This window comes from Polyodon spathula, chromosome 1 (assembly GCF_017654505.1).
Source record: "Polyodon spathula isolate WHYD16114869_AA chromosome 1, ASM1765450v1, whole genome shotgun sequence".
Classification (NCBI taxonomy): Eukaryota; Metazoa; Chordata; class Actinopteri; order Acipenseriformes; family Polyodontidae; genus Polyodon; species Polyodon spathula.
Window position 1 is genome coordinate 16903532 of NC_054534.1, and position 25872 is coordinate 16929403.

Genomic DNA, 25872 nt, shown 5'->3' on the forward strand with positions numbered 1-25872 from the left:
ACGGTTCCGACAAAGCTTAAAAAAAAAAAAGTTAATATTTTACAACTAGATGGTTATTTTACCAGCCAGTACACATCCTGTCACATTTATGCGGTGATATGCATGTCGTATCAACAATGCTAAGATGCTGGTTGTGAATGAAAAGTCTCGAGGTGCAGGCTGTTGGGTAAGATGGACATTCTGTATGGGTTTACCTTGGTTCAAAGCACAGTTTACAGTTTCTTCTGTTAACCACAACTACTTGCACAAGGAAGGTGGTTTACATAACCTTAGAGGTGGCTACAGTCAGACTAAAATATTAGCGACTTAGTAAGCTGGAAAATGTTGTAAACAGCTGTGATGTCATATCCAGTTGGATAACAGATTGCAAAATTTGTGTCATGGCTTTATAGTCAACCTAAATGTCCAATGCTGGTTTAACCCTTTGTGACTGCCTTATTCTGGTTCTCATTTTAACATTTGTCAAGACCAAAATGTACAAAGATGTGCAATGTATGTCCAGCACTTTCAACTTAAAAAGCGTTGTTGGATTATATAGTTATGGAACTATCAGGTAACGGGAAACATTAAATTAGGAGGAAAATGTTCGATGCATACCTGTCACCACGATGGCTGCAGTGGGTAATGTCAGACCAGAAGCAGGAAGAGACAGACAGTACTGGTGATGTGGTGAATTAAATTAATGTGCTGCTGCACGGTTTATTATTAGAAAATAAAACAGTTGTACAAAAACAAGACATGGCACTTGAGACCAAAAACAAACAAACAAAATGAATTAACACTAAATAAAACAGACACTAAGAAACAGCGGACGAACAGACAAACAAAAACTCTGAGTGAAATAAATTCTTTACTTATTTATAATTACTTTCTCTTCTCCAAACTTGTTCTCCACTCACTGAACACGCAACCCCGAGTGAGTGAAAACATGCTGCTTTTATGCAGCTGTACCGAGACTCGATTGATAATCAATCATTCAATTAGAGTCTCGGTACAACTGCACGTGAATTAATCTAGTGCAATTTCCTGTGCTCACATATTATTGAGTTTTACCTGCATGTGAAGTGCTGTGCAATCCTCATGCCTAAATACAAATATACATTTTAAATCACTTGTGTTCATAACCCATATTATATCCCGTGTACCAACTACAAACACCAATATTAACACAATACATACAAGATATAAAACAAAAATATGCACAGGGGTGGTGCACACTATCACAAAACCCTACTTCTAATGACATATCTAGAACCATAACATGTTTCATTTTTTCTAAATCCACAGAAACAGGACTGTTCTTCTGTCATTTACAATGCCTTGATGTATTTACAATGCACCCTACATTCAGTATATCAGGGTTGTTAATAACGGTCTTTGTGAGAAGATAAGTCAAGTGGTCTTGTTTAATGAACTGTACTGCTTGAGAGGAGATAATAGAATATTTGTTTAGACAATACATTAAATAACTGTAATGACATTGTTTTGATTAGATCTGAGTAAATTTCTGCAAATGGAAGATACTACTCTATTCCAGTATAGAATAATATACTGTAGGATTTCTTGTAAATAGGAAAAACAAATTTATAGCCACACTGTATAATGAATACGTGCAGAGGTGCACCCTCCTTCACTATTATCAATGTACACTTTATCAAATAATATATTGTTTACAATGTGTGAATGCTGAGTGTAAATAAGAAAATAACAAGGACATGTTTGCACTGTGTACAAAGAACATGTGTGTATTGTTACATTGTAAATAAAATAAAGATTTGCTTAATAAAAAATGTATTAAACATTGTATTTTGACACTTCCTTGCAACACCTTCGCAATAATGTACATTTTTATATTGGTACATGGCAATTTGTAGCTTTACATTTCCATAGAATAATGTTGGCTTTTGTCCTTCAGAGGTCTGTAGCTCACTGTGACATCCACTTTTGAGTTCCCAGGTGAAAAAGGAAGCTTGTTTGGTCGTGGGATTGGAGGAGCCCACTAAACCTCCAGGTATGTGGAGCCATGTGGGGAATTCAACTCAAACAACACTCATGGATACCACAATATACATTGTTTATACTGTAAATACATACACTGCTGGTTTATGTTGTGGAATATTACACACCTTCATGCAATCACCTGGAATGTACAGTCTTGTTTTATAATGACAATCGTTTTTATTGTACATGTCTTAATCTCTGAATGAAAATGCAGTCATAAAATGAATCTGAAAAACAATGACATTGCATTTTTTAAACCATGAATTTCTGCAAGAGAAAAAAAACATTGCTCAAGCAAAATACAGGCTTTGAAAACACCTGCCATAGCACTGTCAGTAAGGTAGCCAGGGTGGCACTGCAAGGTTGTGAACATAAAGTTATTTGGGCAATATTGGGTGTGGAGACACTGACTTAGCGACTCCTATCATCTCTGTATCTTTTTCTAGTTGTCTCTGTCCTGCCCATCATAACTGAAACTGCCTTGCAAAGGGAAGCTGCAGCTCTTATACTTTACACAAAAGACAGCACATTTATTGTCAAACCAGTACATGGTATAATGATGAAATAGAACAAGTTCTGTTTTGACCTGGCAATCTGAACTATCAGTATATCATACTTTCGAATAGAGATCAATGGGTATATTCAATTGATCTAACTGAGGTGGATCTAAATAAAGAAATAATTTGAATCTTTAACATATTTTAAAGATTTTTACAGCAGAAAAACCTGTTGGATGTTTGCTTTTCATAACTATGAAATCTTTATTGATGATTTAGTGTCAGTGTTTAAATATGCTGCTGTTAAATACATTGACTATACCCCTAAATATTTTAACCTTGGTTCTTAAAGGGTCATATTTTAATCATCTAAAGAGTGGCAATATTTAGATCCACCAGGGTTAAGGTCAGTTTAATTGAACAATCTATGAGTTCTTCTGATTCCCTGGTTAGCCATTATGTAGGATAATGTAATGTGCACAACAAACCTCAACAAACTAACAGAAATTAGGATATAGTACTTTATTTAGCTAAGATCACACACAGATGAATGACACATTTACAGTAGCAATATGACATACATTCAAAACATTAAAAACAGAAACAACCAACATTAGCAAAAATCTCATGCATGTAGTGTTTTCAAAAACATCTTTCAGACCCTCCCTGAATAAGACTGTGTTCCCCTAAACTTCGAAAAGCCTCTATTGTGTTTCAATGCTTCATTGCTAACAGCAGCTGGTTATTGTTTGCTAGTTGCTGTTTTGCAAGTATTAAACAGATAACACAAAATCATAGGTAGGCAGCCACATAAACACACAGGCCTAACAAAATTAAAGCTTTATTAATATAAATTCAATACATATACATACACACACACACACACACACACACACACACACACACACACACACATATATATATATATATATATATATATATATTTATATATATATCAGTCACATCGTAAAACCACACAAACAGGCACGTGGTATTATGCAGCAATGCAGCGTCTTCTCTGGTTTCATATATTAGCCCTGTGACAGAGTACAAGTGCTGAAGATAAATGCAAATTCAAGACTTTAATTCATTTGCATTACTGCACAGCAACTAACCCTGAGATTACATTTGAATTATGGCACCACCATCATTACGGCAGCTTTTAAAAAAACACCAAATTACAAAATCTATGATGACTTGTGGGCAATTATTTAACACTAACACTTAAAAGTCTCTATTAGGATAGAGGCACCATAATTTAAATTGAATCCTGAAGTAAACTGTGATAGCTAAAATTGCAAGTGGAATACTAATTAATCTTCACTTGCTCTTGAACTAAAATTGTGTCTCACAGGGGCACCCTCTACCCCTTTTTGAGCTACAGTATGTGAAAAAATATATTTTTCATTGGTAAGAAGCTTCAATCATGTTCACGCCATTTTTGACTTTCATTGTGCTCTATCTGGATCCAGTCACTTGAAATAGCAATTCTGAATACCAGCATCGTGCCTGCAACTAAGTACATTTTTATTACAAAGTGACCTGTAAATGACCTACACTATCCAAAAATAACACATTGCTAACTGTTTATTGCAGGAGGAACAACAGTCCTGTAAATGATGTAATACCGTTGTTAAGCTAATTCATATAATGAACGCATTGATCCGTATGCGTGTTGGTCATCCAACTTGTATTTACATTTCTAAAAAGATACTTGGTCTATTTTAACAATCTAATCGGAGTTGAAGCTAAATAATGCTGCCTTAACTCTATATCAACCCTGCTGGGGTTTTTATGGATGATTTATTGACCACCATATAAACCGAACTAAAGACAATAACAAAAGTGGTTTAGAAAAAAAGGTTTATAGATTTTAGAGTAGCAGTATTCAACTCCGCTGTTGCTTTGTAATTTAAATAGACCCTACTGCAGCATTTAAAAAAAAAAAAAACACAAAAAAACTGCAACAAAACAATACAAAATGTTGAATATACGCCCTTTTAGATTGTATTTAAAACTCCCTCTTCATAACCCTTTAATGTTTGTTTGTTTTAGTTTTTTTAAAGAAAGATACAAGGCACAAATAGCGACTAATGTTTTGGCAACTGCAACCTCATGGAAGTACGTCTCTTTTTGGCCCATGTTGAGTCTTCAGTGGTGGGATCAGGTAATGACAGTAGGTCCTTTGCGGCCTGTTCGCTCATGGATCTCAGAAATTTTCAGTGCGATTGCTATTAGAGGGCCCAGCACAGCCTAAAGGAAATAAACAGACAGGTTAAGTTCTGCTTCAAAAGCATCAAACAGAGAGCTTGAGACACCATTCCTGTACAGTAAAACTTTCATTATTTTAATTTTAATTTTACAAACACCTCTGAACAGCCCCCTGGCAACCTGTTTTTTTTAGTTTTTTTTATCCATGTCCTCACAATTAGTCACTTTAGTAGATACATACACTTTAGTAGACACGTATGCATAGTTAAGAAAAAAATATACCACAGCCCCACACTCCCTTTCTATAGTGAAATGCAGAGTGTGCCTTATTCAAGCTGCCTTAAAAATGCTTAAAATACTAAAAATGAACAACATGTAGTTATTTCTCTGATTTATATAATTTTGTTCTATTTCAAATGAAGGGATTTTTTTTTTAAATTCTCTTTTGGAAAGTAGGATATCCGTATTGATATATAGATAAGATTTATAAAAGTACAAGGTTCAATATACTTGAACTTTGAGCTATCTGAAGAAAACCAGAAAATGATTGCACTAAGCTTATCAAATCCATGAAGCCTACTTTAAAGGTGCCTTAAACAGTGCTCAGTGCTACAATCTGAAGTTGTTGTAAAATATGAAGTTCATTCTGGAACAATCAGGGTTCAAACAGGATCAGGAGGGAATGTTTATTACTCTTTATTATTCCACCACAGTGTATGAAACATTTGCTGAAGCAGGTAACAATAAAACAATATTTTAAACCTGTCATAAAATATTTTTTGAGCAATCCTTGTTTGTAGAAAGAAGTCTGCAAATGACTAAAAAGGCTACACTACCACTGTTAGTATATATCTGATGAGCACACTAATCCTTTTAAACATGTCCTTAAACCAAGGATTGAAATCTATTTTGTTGATTTCCATGTTCACTATTGCATATATATATATATATATATATATATATATATATATATATATATATATATATATATATATATATAATATATAAATAAAATAATACAATATACATTTATCTACCAGTTAAAACCAGGCTGTGAGGGGCTTCCTAGAAAACATCACAACCCATTATTTCTCTTTAGATAATCTACCTTTGCTTCATGTTACTAAAAGACTTTTGCTTTCTGAAAAGCGAAACACTCTTGAGCTATCAAGTTTTCACACATATATATGTTTTTTAATTTCCCTCAAAGAGGTGAGCATGGAAATATGTGTAATTGGCTCTATAGTGAAGAGCATTGCTTCCGAGTAGGTAGCACTCCTGTTTTTTTTGTGTTTATTTGTGAGAAATGTTGAGTTTATTTTTGCAACATGTTGCAGGGGATTTATTACTTCACGTAACACCTCTCAATTCATTCTTTACCAGCTGAAACACTGTGAGTGGGGTCACGCTAACCTGGTGGTGTATCTGGTGTCTGTGTTCTGATGAGAAAAGGTCTGACTTGTCTGAAGGGTAGAGTAGCAAAAATGAGAAGGGTCAGGCAAACCCCAGATTTTAAACAAGGTAATATGCTTTCACTAGGCTTGATTGGTAAACTTTTAGAAAAGAAGAGTAAGGCTGGGGTTTCATTTTTTTTTATTATGGTGCCATCCTTGTTAAAATGTAAATTGCTAAATCTGGAGATGCAAAATGTTGAAATATAACCTTTTTTTTTTTTTTGTCTGATTATTCAAACAAGTCATTTTCTTCCAGTCACTACCGCATAATATATGAATCTGAGCAGGTCATCTCAAATTTAATTCCAGAGAATAAAAACTGGCAATTAAATCTATAACAAATAATAAATAATGGAAAAAATGAATATAAATATTGAAAAAATGGTACATGTACTGTATAAATGTAGACAGATAACTTTGTAACAATTTGTAGAATTCTTCAGTCCACACATTTACAAGCCAGCACAATGACTGAATTGACCACGCAATGCAGTATAATACCTGAGTCTGTCTATTGAGTTTTTCAGGGTCACGCTCATAGCTCTCTGCATAGATTCTGATGGTGGTGCCAGCACAGCCTGTTCTACTCAGTCTGAAAATAATTCTTGATCCGTCCGTAAAAATGATGCGCAGCCCCTGTAGGAAGATAAAGAAGGGTGGTTAAAAGAAAATGGCAGTGCCAAGGGTTCAAGACGGTCAGTGGGGAAGGGAATCAATGTAGTAAGCAAGTCATTTCTTGAAATTGCAAATCAATTCTGGCAATAACACTGAACATTGAGGCATTAGATTTTTGTTTGTAATTGCCTTTGTATTTAAACAGGTTATATATTTTACAAAGTGGAAAATAATTAAGATGACCATATTCACCCATATTTTGCATTTTTGTAACATATTATTTATTCCTGAAACAATACTGTATAGTACCTCACTTTAAATGTGAAAATAGGAATGTGACTATGAAAATGTTTCTTGCTTAATGAAATCGTTTATTTAAATAAACGTCTAATGTACCGGTAAATGACCCAATTGTTATTTTTTCAATACCTATTTGTTGCCAAGTATTTAAACATCAGTGAGATGAAATTTTAAATCTCATAATTCTGGTCCAAATCTAGGATATACCTGTACAGTAAGGGGAATTAGACAGCCATTCCATAACCCTGACACTCTACTTCATTCACAGCAATAAATAAAAGTACAACAGTGACCTCTGGCTCTGATTCCAGGTCCTGCTCCATTTGCCACTCATTAAAAGAGGTTGCACAATAGTAAGAATAAATCAGCACTTTATTGGTGGTGATTCTATCCATGTACCTCCACATTCTAATGGAGAAGACGTAGACCAAACCCTGAGTGGACCCTGACACAGCCCTGACTCTCATTCTAAGAAAGTGAACCTTAACTCAAAGCACAGTTTTATGCATTTCTTCACACCAAAGTAACAAATTCTTCTTCTTCTTCTTCTTCTTCTTCTTCTTCTTCTTCTTCTTCTTCTTCTTCTTCTTCTTCTTCTTCTTCTTCTTCTTCTTCTTCTTCTTCAGAAAACTAATATAATGTACATACATTCATTCATACATAAATATACTTTACATACGTAATGCTACTAATACTAGGATGAGTAAAAACAAGCTATTGCAATCAAGGGATGGGAAAATAGAGAACAACATCTAGCCATTTCTTTTCTGTTTTGGCTCATGTTTCTAATAATTACATGGTCACTTTTGCTTCATTAGAGCTTAATAAAATTGTTTCCAAATGTCTAATGAGATTAAAAATCACTTGCTGTACATTTAGCAGACACAAAAAAAAGTTTATTGAGTTGCACTCACTAAAACCAGGCACAAAGAAGGCAGGCATACATACAGTTCAGTATAACCCCTTTATCAAATGTACATTGCCAGCAATAGGTGTCACTGTGGTGTCAGTTAAAAGTACAGTCTGAATTTATTGTGGAAGCACCATCAAAAACATACCCTTGGAATATTCCTGCATCAGGCTAGATGTGATTTGTCCACTCTAAATCTAAACCTTGCTCCAGGGAGGAGATTGTATGAAACATAATAACAGTAACTAAAAGGTAACCACGTCAGCTTCTTGTTTGGAAGCATATGAGTCAATGTTCAAAAGAACTTCTGAGGCATGTTTCCGTAATCCTTTTGCCAACTACTCATGAGATTCAGCTCCAAGACCTATGGGATTGCCGGAGTCGAGGGCAGCTGCTGCCCCTCCAGACTGGCACTGGAGAAGGTACCATAGCTGACACAATCCCTACTGTCTAGAATTTCTGAACATTGTGGTATAGCTGAGAAAATATCGGACAAAAGTGCTTCCGGAGAGCAAAGCTACATTTTCAACTCAATACATGATTTGACTAAAATAATTTGAAGTTTAATGATTAAGACACATGTAAGCTGTACATGAGACAGTTAAATTTGGTGTGTAGCACCAGAGTGAAGTTGGGAGTTATCACTAGTGTGTATAGAGCGTGCACTAATGCATTTTCATGACAACCTTTTCATATGCCCTTTGTTTATTTCCTAATGGATTATGTTGTTTTTGTAATTTTTATTTCATTTTTTGCTTTGCCAAAAAAAAAAAAAAAAAAAAAAAAAGAAAATATGTCAGTCTTATCCATTGGAGCCAAGACATCATACATAATTAATCATCCTTACTTTAGATTTTAAATATAAGCAGTGAGACTGTACACTGCAAACCAGATGTTTGCATTGTTTGACCTCAAGCCATTATGACATACATATACTGTATATACAGTTTACAGTGCTGTTACGTCTTGCAACAAATGGGATCAATCTGCACAGCATCCTGCATCTAACACCTTTAGGGCTTACTCATAAAGCACAGGGTGGCTTTTATCAATGAGGCGCCTGCAGTGTCTATGTATTTAAAGAATTGTTTAACTGATTGTTGTTTTATTGTTTTGTACAGAGACACCTAGGTGTGAAAGACACTATAATAAATTAAAGTTATTATTATTATTATTATTATTATATTATTATTATTATTATTATTATTAATTTATATATTCCAAATGCTAATAAAGCTCAATTGATACCCCCCTATTCTAAAATATAGATTTTTGCAGTGCCGTAGTGTACCTGCGCAGTCAGTTGCTGGGAATATTTTGTAGAGAGTTATGGAAGTCTATCTGATATCAAATAACACATCTAATACATCTACAATTAACTGCATCATGCATGGCGACCTCATATGGGGACAGAGATATAAAAAAACTGTTCTAGATGCATATAAAGCAATGAAAGCATCTTCAATGAAAAATACATTTATTATCTATCCAGAAATTACTTATTGATGTATTTCTATATTACAGTATAATGAAGAAGGCCTACTTTGGGGGGGGTATCAAAACCACTTAGAGAGCCACAAACTTAACAGCATAAAAAACATTGAATGGAAACCGAAAAGGAAAAGGGAATGTGCTTCAGAGCCAGTGTCTCTGAAACTGCTGTCAGGTTTTTTTTTCACTTCTTCATTTAGTCAGCACTATATTTTGTATTAATTGTTGTTACAAAAAAGACTGCCGAGAGTTCAGTACTGTACTTGTGTTTTTCTGAGGTATTTAAAACAGAGGGGTTGTGATGATTCCAATCCATGTGATTGTCTCTGTTCTGCTTGTGGATTTTAGAAGTGGACACATGCATTAATAACCACTGAAGGACACCACCCAACTGGACTAAAATCAACACAGTATCTTTACTTGAGTGGGTCAGTGCCAATTGACTGTCCCAGCTCCCAGCAAACATTCTTCATATTGTGTTCATCGCTAAGATTTTAACCACTGATAGTCCGTGTTACGATTCAGTTTTAATGGTGACTTGATCCTTGTATTTAGAAAGTACTAAATAAGAGAAACTCTGAAAACCTGTACTTAAAGCTGTGTACAATTACTTAATGCTAACACTGCCTAAGATGCCAAAAACAATCAGTTATCTTTTGTTTTGTTATATGGTCCTTTTTTTTTTTAAAGCTGTTTGACTCTAATTAAGTTTTAGATTAAACACATTCAAATTTGACTCCATATCACCACTTGTGGTATTACTGATTAAAACCTTTTATATTATTATTATTGAAACAGGTAACTAGAAATGAACACTTCTTTTCTTATGGTTTTTCTTTTTTTTTAAATCAAATCATTCTTGCTCACTGTTATTGAGAAAAAAAAGATGAAACCAAAGGTAGCTGTAATTCTCAGAAAAAAATATAAATGCGTCATTAACCTGGAATGCTGTATTAACATTCTCCATCATGCTACTGGAAAAGTCTTGCGATAGAATTCAATAAAAGCCTTTGACTGTCTGACCTGGTTTTTGGTCACGCTGCCATCCACAGGGTCTGTGTACTCAAAGTTGTCTGTTTTCTCCACACTGTACACACTGTTCCCAACGGCGAACTTCTGACTAGTGAATGCCTTGTCAGTGATCATAGCTTCCAGGTCTCTCATCATGAAAAAGGCGGCTTTCTGGTCAACCCCTTCATAATCAAACCTGATACAGGACAGAGTATGAAACAAATACTGCTAAACAGTAGAACTCAAAGGGTTTATATATTTTAATGTACGTTCTGTAAGGGTATATATATATATATATATATATATATATATATATATATATATATATATATATATATATATATATTTTGTTATATAAAGATAATTGCTATTCATTTGAACTCTGCACATGATTAAATCAGAAAGCATATGAACTCCTTCAGCACTAAGTAACTTTATATATAGATTACAGTGAGGATAACTCATTTCAGTGTTAGGAATGCATTTATATGGACATACACAAGATTCATTTACTGGTCTATTACTGAGTGGTGCCTTTCCTAGAACATGCATCATGGGTATAAAATCCCAGAAAGAATATTTTTTATATGACTACCTGCAGTAGTAGTTGCGTCCCAGTCTTGCCCAGTGGTCCCTCACAATCTCCTCCACACTCTGCTTCCGTGCAGCCATTATAGACAGCCAGGTCAACACTGCCCAGAGTCCATCCTTCTCACGGATGTGATCCGAACCTAGAACAGAGAAAGCATAATACAGTTGCTGTATACAAAAGAAAATTACTTTGTCTGAGTACAGAGAATTTAAATCAGCGCATTTAGTAGTGTATGTTTGTGGGAACTATAAGAACAACCACAAGACCATTTTCAAAAATAAAGTCAGCCAGGACAGCAGATGCCTTGTTTCTCATAACACACAGGTTTTTTTTTTTGTTTTGTTTTTTAAGAACAAGTCCCATAATTGAGCCTTAATACATGAGGGGCGTTTTTCATACCACTGTAAAGGGGGCCTTTCAACATTAAAACCTTAATAACACTGATTTCAGAGGAGCCAGTGAGTTTGCCGACTACGTTTTTTTTCGGAGCTCAGTTTCCCTTGCAAAATTACATATGACAGTACATGGTTGGTAATGTCATGATTAAAGGTGATTACACTGATGTGAATCTAGAACCCCCCCCCCCCCCTCATTCCATGGACAGGCCAACTTGGCAAGCTGAGCATTAAGCACAGCACCAGCTCTTAAGGCATGCATCAGTTACAATCCACAAGCAATAAACATCAAGTAAATACTACCTTGTAAGGCCAATATGGAAAATGAACCCACTGAAGCAACAGGTCAATATTAAGGATCTAAACAGAAGGGGATCTAAACACCAAATTAATTCCACTGATGTTTTCACCCAGGAGTAATTTTTTGACCCTCATTATTAACACCACAAAGTGCAATAAAACGTTGAAAAGATGTCCTATGCTTAGGACACTGGTTTGAAGATTTGGTGTTGAAAGTTAGGCAGGGAGATGCATATAGAAGATTAAATGTCATGTTTAGTAGCATCACATCCAAATTATTGCTGTATAGGGAGCAGATCAAGTGGGTATTTCTCTCCTAGCATCAATTTTATTAAAGATTCCAGTTTAATTTCACTTACATTTTTATGATGTTTGCAATCATTCAGAGTGCTTCAAATTACAGTTTCTCATTAAGTTTGTGTAAGGTGCTTTGACCGGAGCTCAAGAGTTGCTCTTCAGGTATAGTTTCTTGGCAGAGATACATGTAGCATTGGCTAGATCAGTGTGTAGTGATCTGCTACTTTTAAAACATGTTTGTCTTTAGTTTTGCTGGCAATACACTGCTGTGCACTAGATGGTGCTGGTGACACTTTGGCTGATCTAGCCTACCATACATATGTCTAGGGCAGGCAACTAGAACTAAAGAGCAGGAACTAAATTCATGGTCAAATTCATGGTCCCCTAGTTGGGTAGTGCACTCAAAGCAAAGAAGACTAAGGAGCTTTCAAAACGTCTCTGGGATAAAGTTGTGGAAAGGCAGATTTCAAAAGCATTGAATATCCCTTGGTGCACAGTCACATTGATCATTAAGAAGTGGAAGGTATACAGCACCACCCAGAATCTGCTTAGAGCAGGCCGTCCTCCCAAACTGAGCAACCGGGTAAGAAGAGCATTGGTTAGAGAAGTCACCAAGAGGCCAATGACAACTGTGAAAGACTGTGGCAAAGTGCCCACCCCTGTGTATATTTTGTGTTATGTGTTGTGTTTTAATGTTGGTGTTTAGTCATCGGTACAAGGGATATAAACAGGTCTGTGTAACACGAGTGTTTAAAATGTATATTTGTATTTAGGCACGAGGATTGCACAGCACTTCACGTGCAAGTAAAAAGTAATAATATATGAGCACAGGGAATTGCACTTTATTAATTCACGTGCAGCTGTACCGCGACTCCAATTGAATGATTGATTAGCAATCGAGTCTTGGTACAGCTGCGCAAATGTGCCGTGTCCTGTTTTTGTTTGTTGCAACCGTTTATTTTCTGTGTCTGTTCATTCATTAAATGCTGAGCGTGACCATTCACTCGGCTCCACCAAACTCCACCTCTCTTGTTGTTTATTTCCTGTTTCTGGTCTGACGTCACCCACTCCGGCCGTCTTTGTGACAAAGACCTACAGCGTTCCATGGCTGAGATGGGAGAAACTGTCCATGTGTCAACAATAGCTCAGGTACTCCACAAATCTGGCCTGTATGGAAGAGTGGCAAGAAGGAAGCCATTTCTGAAAAAAACATGTAAAATCTTGCTTGCAAAAAGGCATGTGGGAGACTCTGAAAAGATGTGGCAAAAAGATCCTGTGGTCTGTTGAAACAAAAATTGAACTACTTGGCCTAAATGCAAAGTGTTATGTCTGGTGCAAAGCCAACACAGCACATCACCCAGATAACACCATCCCTACTGTGAAGCATGGTGGTGGCAGCATGCTATGGGGGTGCTTTTCATCGGCAGGGACTGGGAAGCTTGTCAGGGTAGAGGGCAAAATGGATGGAGCTAAATACAGGCAAATCCTTCAGGAAAACCTGCTTCAGTCTGCAAAAGACCTCAGACTGGGATGGAGATTCACCTTTCTGCATGACAATTAACCCAAGCACATAGCCAAAGCGACACTGGAGTGGCTTAAAAACAAGAAAGTGAATGTTGTGGCCTGATCATAGCCTGGACTTGAATCTTCTTTGGTCTTCTTTGCTTTGAATGCACTACCCAACTGTGGGACTTTACAGAGACAGGTGCATTTAATCTGAAATCATGTGAACCACTTTTATTGCACACAGATGGACTCCATTTAACTTATTGTGTGAATTCTGAAGGCAATTGGTTGCACCTGAGCTTATTTAGGAGTGTCACAGCAAAGGGGGTGAATACTTAACTAATGAAGACTTTTCAGGCTTTTATTTTTAATTGAAAGTGTTGAGTAGGTTGTGTAAATCAAAGAAAAAAAAAATCCAATTTAAATGCATCAAGATTTCAGGTTGTAACACAACAAATTGTGAAAACATCCAAGGGGGGTGAATACTTCCTACAGACACTGTGTGTGTATATATATATATATAATATATATATATATATATATATATATATATATATATATATATATATATATATAACTTCTAGATTATAATTGTAAAAGCACCATTAATCTCCATTTTCTACATTCCACTTTCAGCAGCCATGTATAATTACACCTCTTTCAATCAAATTTTAGGACAGAAAGAGCTGTACTTAATTAAATAATTCTGATTAAAGAAAAACAAAATCTTGTGTTTGACTGAGACTGTGAGTTCTGACATCTCTGCACACTGAACAGTCAAGTCTCATTTCCTATCATAATTAAAAGCACATGTTTTTTCACTTTTAACTAATTTGGCTAATTACAAGTAATATTCACGCAGGAGGGGGGTTGTTGTTTTTATAACGCTTGCTCGGAACTCCAACCCTCAGGATATGGAGAACTTGCTATTCCAGTCCCAGTGAGAGATGTAAGGTAATGGTAAATGTACAGTTACTCTTAATTCAAATCAAAGCTGCAGAAATTAACGTTAAGGATTCTGGCCACTGTTTTCCTGATGTTGTATCTATGAGGAAAACAATGGAAACTCCTGCCATACCACTGTCAACAGGATGAACTGTAGTGCTTTGACATGGATACAAGTAAGCAAGATGTTTAAATTGTTCCGGATGTGACCATTTCAAAAAACTTCTAATTCTGTCAAGGACATTTCATATCACAGTTCATTATTGATCCTGTGGACAAGTGTTATGCTCCTCGCACACCTAAACACAAACATGCATTTTTTTGGTGCAGCAAGAGGCTAGCATTTTATTCTTACAGTTTTGATCTTAACTGCTTTCCGCTGTACCATGCTGAGCTCTGCACACAATTTGGTTATTGTGGTTTTCCAATTTCATTTCCATGCTTTCATCACTTTTGAGGCAGACACCCTATAGCTATTACCTTTCATATTAAGTTATTTCTTTTTTTTTTACATTTTTCGGAATATGGTACACTTCTAAGGTTCAATATAGAATGTACTTATATTAAATGCTACTTGCTGTTTTTTTAATCAGTCTCTCCTACGAAACATTGTTCTGCTAGTTGCCGTGAAGGAGTTGCGTGGCATACAGATGACATTTTCCATAAAATCAACAGCATGCTATTTCCAATTGAGCACTGCTACGAAAATGGAAGGATTTTTAAACTGCGCCACTCCCATTCCTTGACCACCTGCCAAGAAATCAGTCTGGGATGTGGAGCCTTTCAAGGGACGTTCCACATGTTTTATCCTTTTATAGCAGAAGAATGGCTTTTATTTAGAATAGGGAGCTCGGATAAGACATGATACATGCTTTACAAAGCAAGGTAAGTGTACCATTTAAATAAGGGATGAGAAAAGGAGTACAAGTATGAACTTATTATTTACAATAGCATTGTTGTTGCACTTTATAGTAGTGTTATACACTTGACAGGATTCCGGCTGCCTGACAGTAAGCTCTGTTAAATTGTTGACAATTGTACTACTTGGCAGCCCAGAAAAGGGTAAGAACAACCTTAACGGGAACAGTAACTTCCAGATTTACCAAGGTAGGCCTACTGCAGCATATTAGCCTAGCCGGGTCGGGCTAGGGGGGAGGAGGGGGGGGGGGGGGGGGGGGGTTCAAACAATTATTACACATAGCGTCAATATGTAAAGATTACAATTTATGAAAGTAAAATAAAACTGCCAATGTTACTAAATTACTCTACGTATAATGGTGTTGGCAGAGCAGTATTAAATAAGCAATATTCAACCTTCCAGGAGGTAGTGGAGTGGTGAAGTATTTTCAGTGATGTGACGATTTAGCGGTCTGCCATTAGGTGGCAGCACTTAGCACTCCTATTAAAGTCGACGACCCATAGTCGATGTATGGATATTGGCGAGATGTGGATTTTAGTAATGGACCAAAATGAGTTAAGTAATTAGTTAATTAAATGGTTAAATGTGCAGTGCAATTGCTAGCTATCACACGGAACTGAAGCTAGGTCTTGGGATGGGTGTTATTTTGTGAACTGCTGTGTACAGTATGTGATCTCTGTATTGAGTGCCTTGCTCTAGTGCTGTCAATGCTGTCACCTGCCATGCTAATAAAGACAGCTGTTTCGACTGTGAGCTTTCCTAGTATTTTCTTTACCATAGAATTATAATGATTGTCAATTTTTATTTGTTCTGAATATTCCTAGATATATATTTTTTTTATGATTGATTTTAAAGAAAAATGAGCACATATTACAATTACTAAAAAAACTACAATTGCTTTTGAGAACTAGTTTTCAGGTGTACAACAGTGTGAAAGGAAATGTGTGTCTAACTTGCATTCAAACTTGTGGCCTCATAATAATAACATGCATTACATTACACTTATAATCAGATACCAGACTCAATTTAGAATTTTATCACCATATTTCTCAAACAAGTGAAACTGCTTCCTGATTTTCAGTCAGTACCTCAATACTTAAGGCTGCCACACACCCGACGTTTTAATTGACGACAATCGCACCGACATGACCACACACACCAGAAGCGACAGAGGTGATGAGACAGTTCTGACAACTGCCAGATCTATACAACTGTTAAAAATGGCTATATTCGTCAACACGATGTGGAAATTATGAGTGTCTTCTCTGATGGTATCTCAACACAAATGTCAATAAATCTTACATGCCAGGATTATCCAGTTTCTGTGTCACGATAATTATTGTATTAGCTGTTTATTGACTGAGATTATTGTTTTGGTCACCAGACCTGGATTATAATTAAACCTCCTTGCACTTGGATTTTTGTCTGCCTTTGCATTGATCACTCCTGCACACTGCAAGCCACTTTGCCACAGCGACAAATTGCAAAAAATAGGATTCAATCCTATTTATTTCTCGTCAATCCAGTGCCGCCTGTCACGTCGCCTATGGTGTGAAAGATCAGAAGTACATGTTCTATTCATTTTGACACATCACGTCTGGTGGGCAGCAGCCTTACAGACTCCAAGACTGTATTGCTTCTCGTGTTTTTAAATCCCAAATTTTTGATCCAATAAAAAGAACCATGCATATTATTTTTCTCATCCACTGCTCTTCAAACCATTTTAGTCAGTGGTTTTAGTCGAGGGTATTCACAGGTAAACAGTGTTTACCCACTTTTAATTTGGGCAATATAGCATTTATCCACTTCTTATATAACGGATACAGAATTTGCTCACTTGCACTTTCCTGTGATATGCAAATCCTTGGTTAAAGATATTTTTAACGGTGAGCGCCTGTGTTGTGTTGCTGCCCGCCACACTGACAGCTGAGAGCTTGTGTTCTGTGATTGGTTGTATATTTTGTTAATGTTCTGTTAGGCACACTGGACCTGCAGGGCGGTGCTAGCAGCCTTCGTCCTAGCCCTTGAACAGAACTGTTCATGTGAAGCGCACCATCGGGTCTGTGATTTCACACTTGAACAGAACCTGAGAGAAAAAATAACTGAATGGGCGGGCTCTGGCTGGCTGAGGGCCAATAACAATGTTATTGTTCTGTTCATATTTATCTGGAATTCAATCTGTTCATGTTTATCTGGTCAATCTATCTGTTCAACAGGGGAGTTTACCCACTTTCATATTTACCACAACATCACTGGTTTTAGTCACTCTGGGCTCCACTTTGCATATACAGTATGGAATTTAAACTCAAACCCAATTTCTGGCATAATTATCACATTAGTAATAATCATGGGGCTTTGATGAGCGGATCTGTTACTTTAGTAGTTGACATAATTATATTTCGATTTAAACTAAAAAAATTGTTGTCAGTAGTGAAAAACTCCTTTTGAACTGAATGCATTCCACCAGCTACTCCTTCAAAGCCAATGTGCACCAATATAAACCAATGTTATATGCACTTGTTATACTGCCCGCTATCTGCTGATGCACCAAACAAACCTTTGACACATTGTCATTCATGTTGTGCACGGCACTGTACACAACACACTAATGTAATTGTTGCACTGAAATGTAAAACACTTATGTTGCCATCGTAGCCATATTGTCAGTTTGGCATCTATCACTTATAACAAGGCAGCACTGCCATCTGAAACCCTGTTCCAGAATCATATTTTACACCATTTGGATCTGGTTAATTTTAAATGAAACACAAACACTATGGGACAGGTACATGAAAACCATATAGTCAATTCTACTAGCCACTAGACATAATTGTGCACAACCAGCGTTACTTACCAGCGCCAAAACTTTCTTCTCCACAAAGCGAGCATCTCCCAGAATCCATCAGATTCCCAAAGAATTTACAGCCGGTGGGGGTTTCATACAGTGTGACTTTCATTGCTTTTGCTACCCTGGGGAAACAGAAGAGAGATCGTATAAAAAAAAAAAAAAACAGATACAGCTCTCAGGTTTGATAACCTCAACAGGCTTTGCAAACAAAAACCTTCTGGAACTTTTCCCAGATTTAATGCTCATAATGAAGTATACTAAAGAAAAAATAATTACCAGCGCCAAGTGCTGTTTCCAGTTTTGAAAGCAGAGGGAGGTCATTAAACTTGTTTTGTCAAACAAAATGTGTTGATTTGTCTTTTATTGTGATTTTATAACTCGCCATTTGCAATGTATGAACAGACTTTGATGACAACCATCAATTAACTGAAAATTGTTATGCTTGTATGCTTACCTACAGTGGTATGTAATGATATTATTTTCTTCATTTAAAAATGCAGCCTGCAATTACTTTACATCAACCACGATCAAGCATTCCTAAAATTAGTAAAGCACAATTTCAAGGGTCTCTATCCCCAAAACTGGGTAAAAGTAATCAAACATTGAAAGGTAGTGTAGATATATAGTACATCGTGTATTTCTTTTTATCAAGCAGCAGCATTTTAATGAATTTTTCATTAAAATCGTTAATCGTTCCTTTATCGTTAATGCTGCTAACAATCACTCAGTGTGGTTCTGGCTCATTATAAATTTTCATTTTTTTACCTGTTTTTTCAGTTTGCTGGCTACACCTACTCTACATATTACAGCCAGCATACATTTAGATTGAGTTAGACTAGATGGGGATACCAAGGTTAAAAGGTTTGTCTCATTGTCACATGATAAAAATGGGATGTTAAAAAAGGATAAGGTACTGTAAATTGAATGGCTCTTTCCTTTTTAACATTGTTATTGACTAAATTGAACTTAATTTTTAAGTTAAAATAATTATAAAATTGGATTTAATCTTAAAAGACTGTGCTGTTTTTCTTCTGATTAATGTACTTAGTACATGTTCTTACTAAGATACCATGGAAACTACAATCCACTCTTCTGTTTTCGGAAAATCAGTATCAGTGCTTGCTCTATAAAGTATGAAGTGGTTTACCAAGAACAAATTGCACACTACAGCATGTGATATAATTCATTTTAAAAAGCCTATCAGATTTCTTCAAACCAACAGTAATGTTGCTGTGAAAGGTCACTTTTAGAGGGGAAATTTATACTTGCCACATTTGGCACCTTATTTGCACCAGAATGTTACAGGATCACTGCCAAAACTGATTTCAAGTTTTTATGTTTCGAGATACATTGGGCAGTGCCAAATTACAACAGTAATACAGATGAAGCAAAGAACATTAAGCATAGCTAATGCTACATTCCAGTCTAAAAAAGCTCATGGCACACACCACATTTCAACCAAATTCGCATCCCACATGGTATTCAAGCATACATGTGCTGTCCTATTTTTAAACAGATACTCTCTTTTTAAAAAGTTTAAAAAAAAAAAAAATCTGTGTACTGTAGCTATAGACATATTTGAACTGCCTGTGTACTGTAGCTATAGACATACTTGAACTATAGACATAAATGAACTGTCAGGCCAGCCCTTACAGATACTTCTCCTCCTGTTCTTTAGCGCCCTCACAGGTCTACAGGACTATTATTTCGGGACCAACCCGTGGATTACAACGGAGCAACACACTCCGCTGTATTACCTGTTCTCATTATTATTTACTGTGTTTTGTCATCAGATTTTGGAATATAAAACTAAAACATCATTGCACCTGGATTATCATTGTCTGTCTGTTTATTAATCACCGCAGCACTCCTGCATCTGCACATTGTTAAGCACTTTGCCACAGGGAGCCGTGAGTGATTTGGGTCTAACACAAAGCACAGTAGTAGTATCAAACCTTTTTCATATGGATAACGAATAATGCTCCATTAGCATTCATAGTACCCATAAAGTATAACATCAAAGATTTTACTGAGTTACAAATAGGAAATCAGTCATTAAACACATTCATTGAACAAAAATATGACCACCATTTGCCTCATGCAGCGTGACACATCTCCTTCGCATAGAGTTGATCAGGCTGTTGATTGTGGCCTGTGGAATGTTGTCCCACTCCTCTTCAATGGCTGTGCGAAGTTGCTGGATATTGGCGGGAACTGGAACAACTGTCGTACACGTCGATCCAGAGCATCCCAAACATGCTCAATGGGTGACATGTCTGGTGAGTATGCAGGCCATGGAAGAACTGGGACATTTTCAGCTTCCAGGAATTGTGTACAGATCCTTGCGACAAATGGCGGCGGATGAATGGCACGACAATGGGCCTCAGGATCTCGTCACGGTATCTCTGTGCATTCAAATTGCCATGTTGGTCCATACCATAACCCCACCGCCACCATCTCTTTCATGAGCTGCTGTCTGCCATCTGCCCGGTACAGTTGAAAAATTCATCCGTGAAGAGCAGTGACACAGAAGTCTGACATTTTGTGCAGAAATTCTTCGGTTGTGCAAACCCACAGTTTCATCAGTTGTCTGAGTAGCTGGTCTCAGATGATCCTGCAGGTGAAGAAGTTACACGTGGTCTGTGGTTGTGAGGCCGGTTGGATGTATTGCCAAATTCTCTAAACGACGTTGGAGGCGGCTTATGGTAGAGAAATGAACACTCAATTCTCTGGCAACAGCTCTGGTGGACATTCCTGCAGTCAGCATGCCAATTGCACGCTCCATCAAAACTTGAGACATCTGTGGCATTTTGTTGTGTGACAAAACTGCACATTTTAGAGTGGCCTTTTATTGTCCCCAGCACAAGGTACACCTGTGTAATGATCATACTATTTAATCAGCTTCTTGATATGCAACACCTGTCAGGTGGATGGCTTATCTTGGCAAAGGAGAAATGCTCACTAACAGCGATGTAAACAAATTTGTGCACAAAATTTGAGAGAAATAAGCTTTTTGTGTGCATGGAAAATTTCTGGGATCTTTTATTTCAGCTCATGAAAGATAGGACCAACATTTTACATGTTGCGTTTATATTTTTGTTCAGTGTATTTTATGTTCTTTATGGGTACTATGAATGCTAATGGAGCATTATTCGTTATCCATATGAAAAAGGTTTGATACTACTACTGTGCTTTGTGTTAGACCCAAATCACTCACGGCTCCCTGTGGCAAAGTGCTTAACAATGTGCAGATGCAGGAGTGCTGCGGTGATTAATAAACAGACAGACAATGATAATCCAGGTGCAATGATGTTTTAGTTTTATATTCCAAAATCTGATGACAAAACACAGTAAATAATAATGAGAACAGGTAATACAGCGGAGTGTGTTGCTCCGTTGTAATCCACGGGTTGGTCCCGAAATAATAGTCCTGATCTTTAAACACCCACACTTAACACAAAACACAATCACAAGTCCACAGTGAGTGCTATAGTGCTAAAGGAACAGATCACTTCGCTACGTCCCCTTTTGTACAGTCAGTCATGACCTCTTGGTTAACGAGTGCAACTGCTCCTGCAATCCGAGGCTGCCACAGTGTTTCTCTTCCAGGTTGATGATTTAGTGTACCGTAGCTCCACCCACTTTCCAGATGGCCATGGAATGAGTTGTCTGGCCATCCAGACCAGGGCACTCTGTTTCCTTTACACAGCACCCTCACAGGTCAGGAGGGGATTTATCACCAAGAATCCTTCTGTCTCTGTCACACTCTCTCACTTAACTCATTTTAGATCAACATGAGACATATGCATGACTCAGTGCCAGCTTCCAATCAGCAGAGTAGCTTCCTATCACCTCACACATTGTCTTTTATTCAGCTCTATGTCTTGTGTTTCTCAGTCTGACTTTCCAAAGCCTTTTAAACAGCCCAATACCAAAACTGTGTTCTGTACAATATACTAGAGTTAGCAGAATGAGCTTCCATAAACATTAATATATTAATATTCATATATTTAGAACATTAAGCTATTTCTTTCTTTACTATTTTTATTTATTTATTTATTTTTTGTAATGTTTCCACAGGAAAGTCTCTTGAGCTGCAGCTGTGCTGACAATTGGAAAACCCTTTAAAAAAAAACTCCTGGCACATATCAAGGATTATGAGAAGCCATGAATTGCATCTGTCAATGTGGACCACATAGGATTAGCAATCAAGAACAACAACAATTCAAATGTGATGGGGTTAAATGTTTGTGTTTGTGTGCGTGGGAGCGGGTGGGGTGGATGTGCCAGAAATTCTTACAAATTTTTTTTAAGACTTGTAAAGGTTACTAGTGAACAACTGATACTTAAATTGTACATGTCAAGCCTTCACTTTGATGTATGTTCAAAGTGGGATGTAGTCAATTTACTTGCAAAGACATTACTTGAAATATTTATTGATAGCTGTAGAGCCAGTCAGCTTAACTTTTAATGCTACTACACATTGTATTTTATACCTTTCCTTCCTTGGCGTGTTCAGTGCTTTTGCTACTACTTACTTCAGCAAAGTTAAACTAAAACCATAGAAGCAATCTCATTGGCACTCCCTTACAGTTTTGTAGCTGTTTTGTACCTAAGTGCATTATGTAGCAGGAGCTGCAGCAATCTTTAACATGCTTCGTGATGTTCTTAAGGAAACTGGCTGCAGTTGTTGGCAACTGAACTTGGATCTGAACTTTGTGATGCTATAGGTGATGATACGGGTGATGCTTAGAGACTTATGTTGCATTCTGACATTCCTTAGAACAGGAGACAAAATGAGTCAGCCATGGCATTTCATGCAGAGGTCAAAAAGTGAATGAACCATCTGAAACCAGTTCGAATGTATTTTCCGGCTTTGATTTTGGCAGCGCTGAGCATGGCAAAGAGGAGATTGTTAATGCCAGATTCCTGGCATTAACCAGATGAATCCACTAGTCCTGATCTAGTTGAATTGATTTATTTTAAGTTATTTCTTCAGGATTAGTCCACTGAGCTGTATGCAGCCTCACAAGGACACATGGATAACAACAGCAGCCAGACATGTTACACAAAAATAAATAAATAAATAAATAAAATAACAGGTATGCAGGCAAGTATTTTACACTTTTAAACTTGATGTCTCATGCTCAGAATAGGCCAGTTTAAACATTGCAGCATCAATGAAGTGGATCACAAGGGCAACCTAACACAAAGCAAGCTAAACTATTGCAATAGTAATAGAGCTATTTCCTTGGCAACGATGCAAACAGTATCACCATAAACCAATAGAAGAAACTAAATTTATAAGAACTTGGTAAAACATGATCTATACAGTATATGTACATTCAACTTATGTATGATTCTGACTGAGCTACACAAGTAGTGAAGCCATCAAACAGAGAACTTTTGGGAATTCAAGTACAACAAGACTATTCTTGCACAGCTTAGAGCAGGCCCAAAGGCATAGATAAGTAACCTAATTATTGTCTGATTAGATATGTCAACAGCACTGAATTTTATGTTTTTTTGTTTGTTTGCAACAGTAAGACAAATGTTACTTCAACTGACACTTCTTTTAACCATGGCCACATAAGTGGCATTAAGCAACATGCAAATAGTTTGGATAATGGCATATTCATTTTGAAGGCAGATGTAAGTGCTGCACTTGAGGGAGTAGATGGCAGAAACTGACAATTTTGTCAAACCGTGGGAACTTTTCAAATCCGAAGAAGCTATGATAAAGGCCAGTTCTGGAAAGGGGACAATGCCTTCTATGTCAGATGAGCAAGTCTCAGCAGACTCTCTAGCTGACATAGCTGATCTTTTCAATATGTTTTTTTTGTTTCTTGTTTTAATTGAGTTGATGCTCTATTTTATTCCAGTACACCTTTGCTAATATCTTTTATAGAGACTATTTACTGATCCCCAGCTGAGGTTATGGATATATTATTTAAACATTCAACCACTGGTCCAGGTGGCATCTCTGCTACAGTTTTAAGGCATACTGCTCAAACCCTTGCTCCACATCTGTCTTTGCTGTTTAATTTGTCCCTAAGTCAGGGAGTGGTTCCTCTGCAATGGAAATACTCATGGGTCACTCCGATTCACAAAGGAGGAGATTCAGGATAGGTTTCTAATTATAGTCCATTGTCCCTTTTACCTACTGTCTCTATGGTTCTGGAGAGGATATTGTACCCGTTCTTGTAAAAATTACCTTTCTTTTAACAAGATTTTAATGAAATTGCAGTTTGGCTTTCAAACTAATTCTGGAACAGGGGACGCACTTCTAACATTTCTTGGTCCGTGCTATAAAAGCTTGGATTCCAGTTACGGTACAGCTGCTGTATTTTCTGACCTCTGCAGAGCCTTCGACACAGTTCACATAAAGCTTTTTTTTATGAAAACTTTCTAAATATGGGTTTGGTGAAGGCCTTTTAGGCTGGTTTTCTTCTGACCTTATGGGGTGTTGTCAAAACGTTGTGGTCCAGGGACAACTTTCTTCTAAGCTACCAGTGCTATCTGGTGTTCCTCAGTGGTTTGTTTTGGGCCCTTTTTTGTTTAACTTGTGTGTCAATGACTTGGCAACTATGAATTCTTCAGAATATACCAGTATTATTGGGTTTGCAGAGGACACTATGTTATATAAACAATTATAAATCCAGAGACAGATACAATAGCTTTTTAACATGATATTAATCTTGTTTATTGTTTTTTTAATTAATTATTTGAAACTCCAATAAAAAGAAGCGAGACTCTGTTGTAAGACTGTATTGACCTGAAAGGTAAACGAGGGGCAGCTGCAAGTAATAAGGCAGCTGCAACCGTTTACCTAGATGTCATGTGGGATTATGTATAGGGGCCAGGGTAACGCTGATCTTTTCCTTTGTTTGGGTTAAACGGTTGGAGAGAGAAGGATTGAGAGAGGAGCTCTCAGTGTGTAAAAATAATGCGTGTTGTGTGTTATTGTGCCTGTCCTGTTAATTGTCTGTTTTCACTTTTAGACAGTTAAAGCACACCTCCGGTGCTGTCGCCAAGGGTCAGCACTATCCGGAGCACCACTACACCACATTACCTGTGTTTGCACTGAGCACCAGCACGACTGCTCTCACCCAGTACTGGTGACCGTGTGTTTGTTTTTGTTCGGGACTGTGCCCTGTTTTCGTTATCCCCTTGCTTTACACATAGTTGTGTATTGCCGGGGATTTATTATTTTACGGTCACCAGATCTGGAAAAGAAATAAAACACTTTTCACTGGATTACCGTTGTCTGCCTGTCACTCCTGCACCGCATCACCGCTACACCTGTTCCCCTTTCCAGCCACTTTGCCACAGACCCATTATAACTCAGGCTTCCAGAGAGGAAAAGGCATGATCAATTATTAAATTAGCTGTGGTACATGGAGAGCATTTAAGAGATTCCAAATGCTTTTCCTTTTAGTATTCAGCATAGAACAAAACAGAACAAAATGCTCTGTTTCAGTGCCAACTTCATAACATTTCTGTGAATACTTACTTTAATATGTAATAACTTCAACGATAACAACCACCTTGATCATTGAATGCCTTTTTAGGACATGGAC

The 25872-nt window shown here is 37.0% G+C and overlaps 1 protein-coding gene across 1 annotated transcript in view; it reads right to left on the reverse strand.

The window, feature by feature from the left end:
- Nucleotides 1-3428: 3428 nt before the first annotated feature.
- LOC121314925 (phosphoglucomutase-like protein 5) overlaps nucleotides 3429-25872 on the reverse strand; it is a 44280-nt gene continuing 21836 nt past the window's right edge. The window contains exons 7-11 of the mRNA XM_041248694.1: nucleotides 18299-18414; nucleotides 11086-11221; nucleotides 10503-10686; nucleotides 6665-6799; nucleotides 3429-4751 (exon numbers count right to left, since the gene is read on the reverse strand). Coding sequence (XP_041104628.1) covers nucleotides 4662-4751; nucleotides 6665-6799; nucleotides 10503-10686; nucleotides 11086-11221; nucleotides 18299-18414 — 661 coding nt within the window. The 3' untranslated portion in view covers nucleotides 3429-4661. The remainder of the gene's footprint in view (nucleotides 4752-6664; nucleotides 6800-10502; nucleotides 10687-11085; nucleotides 11222-18298; nucleotides 18415-25872) is intronic.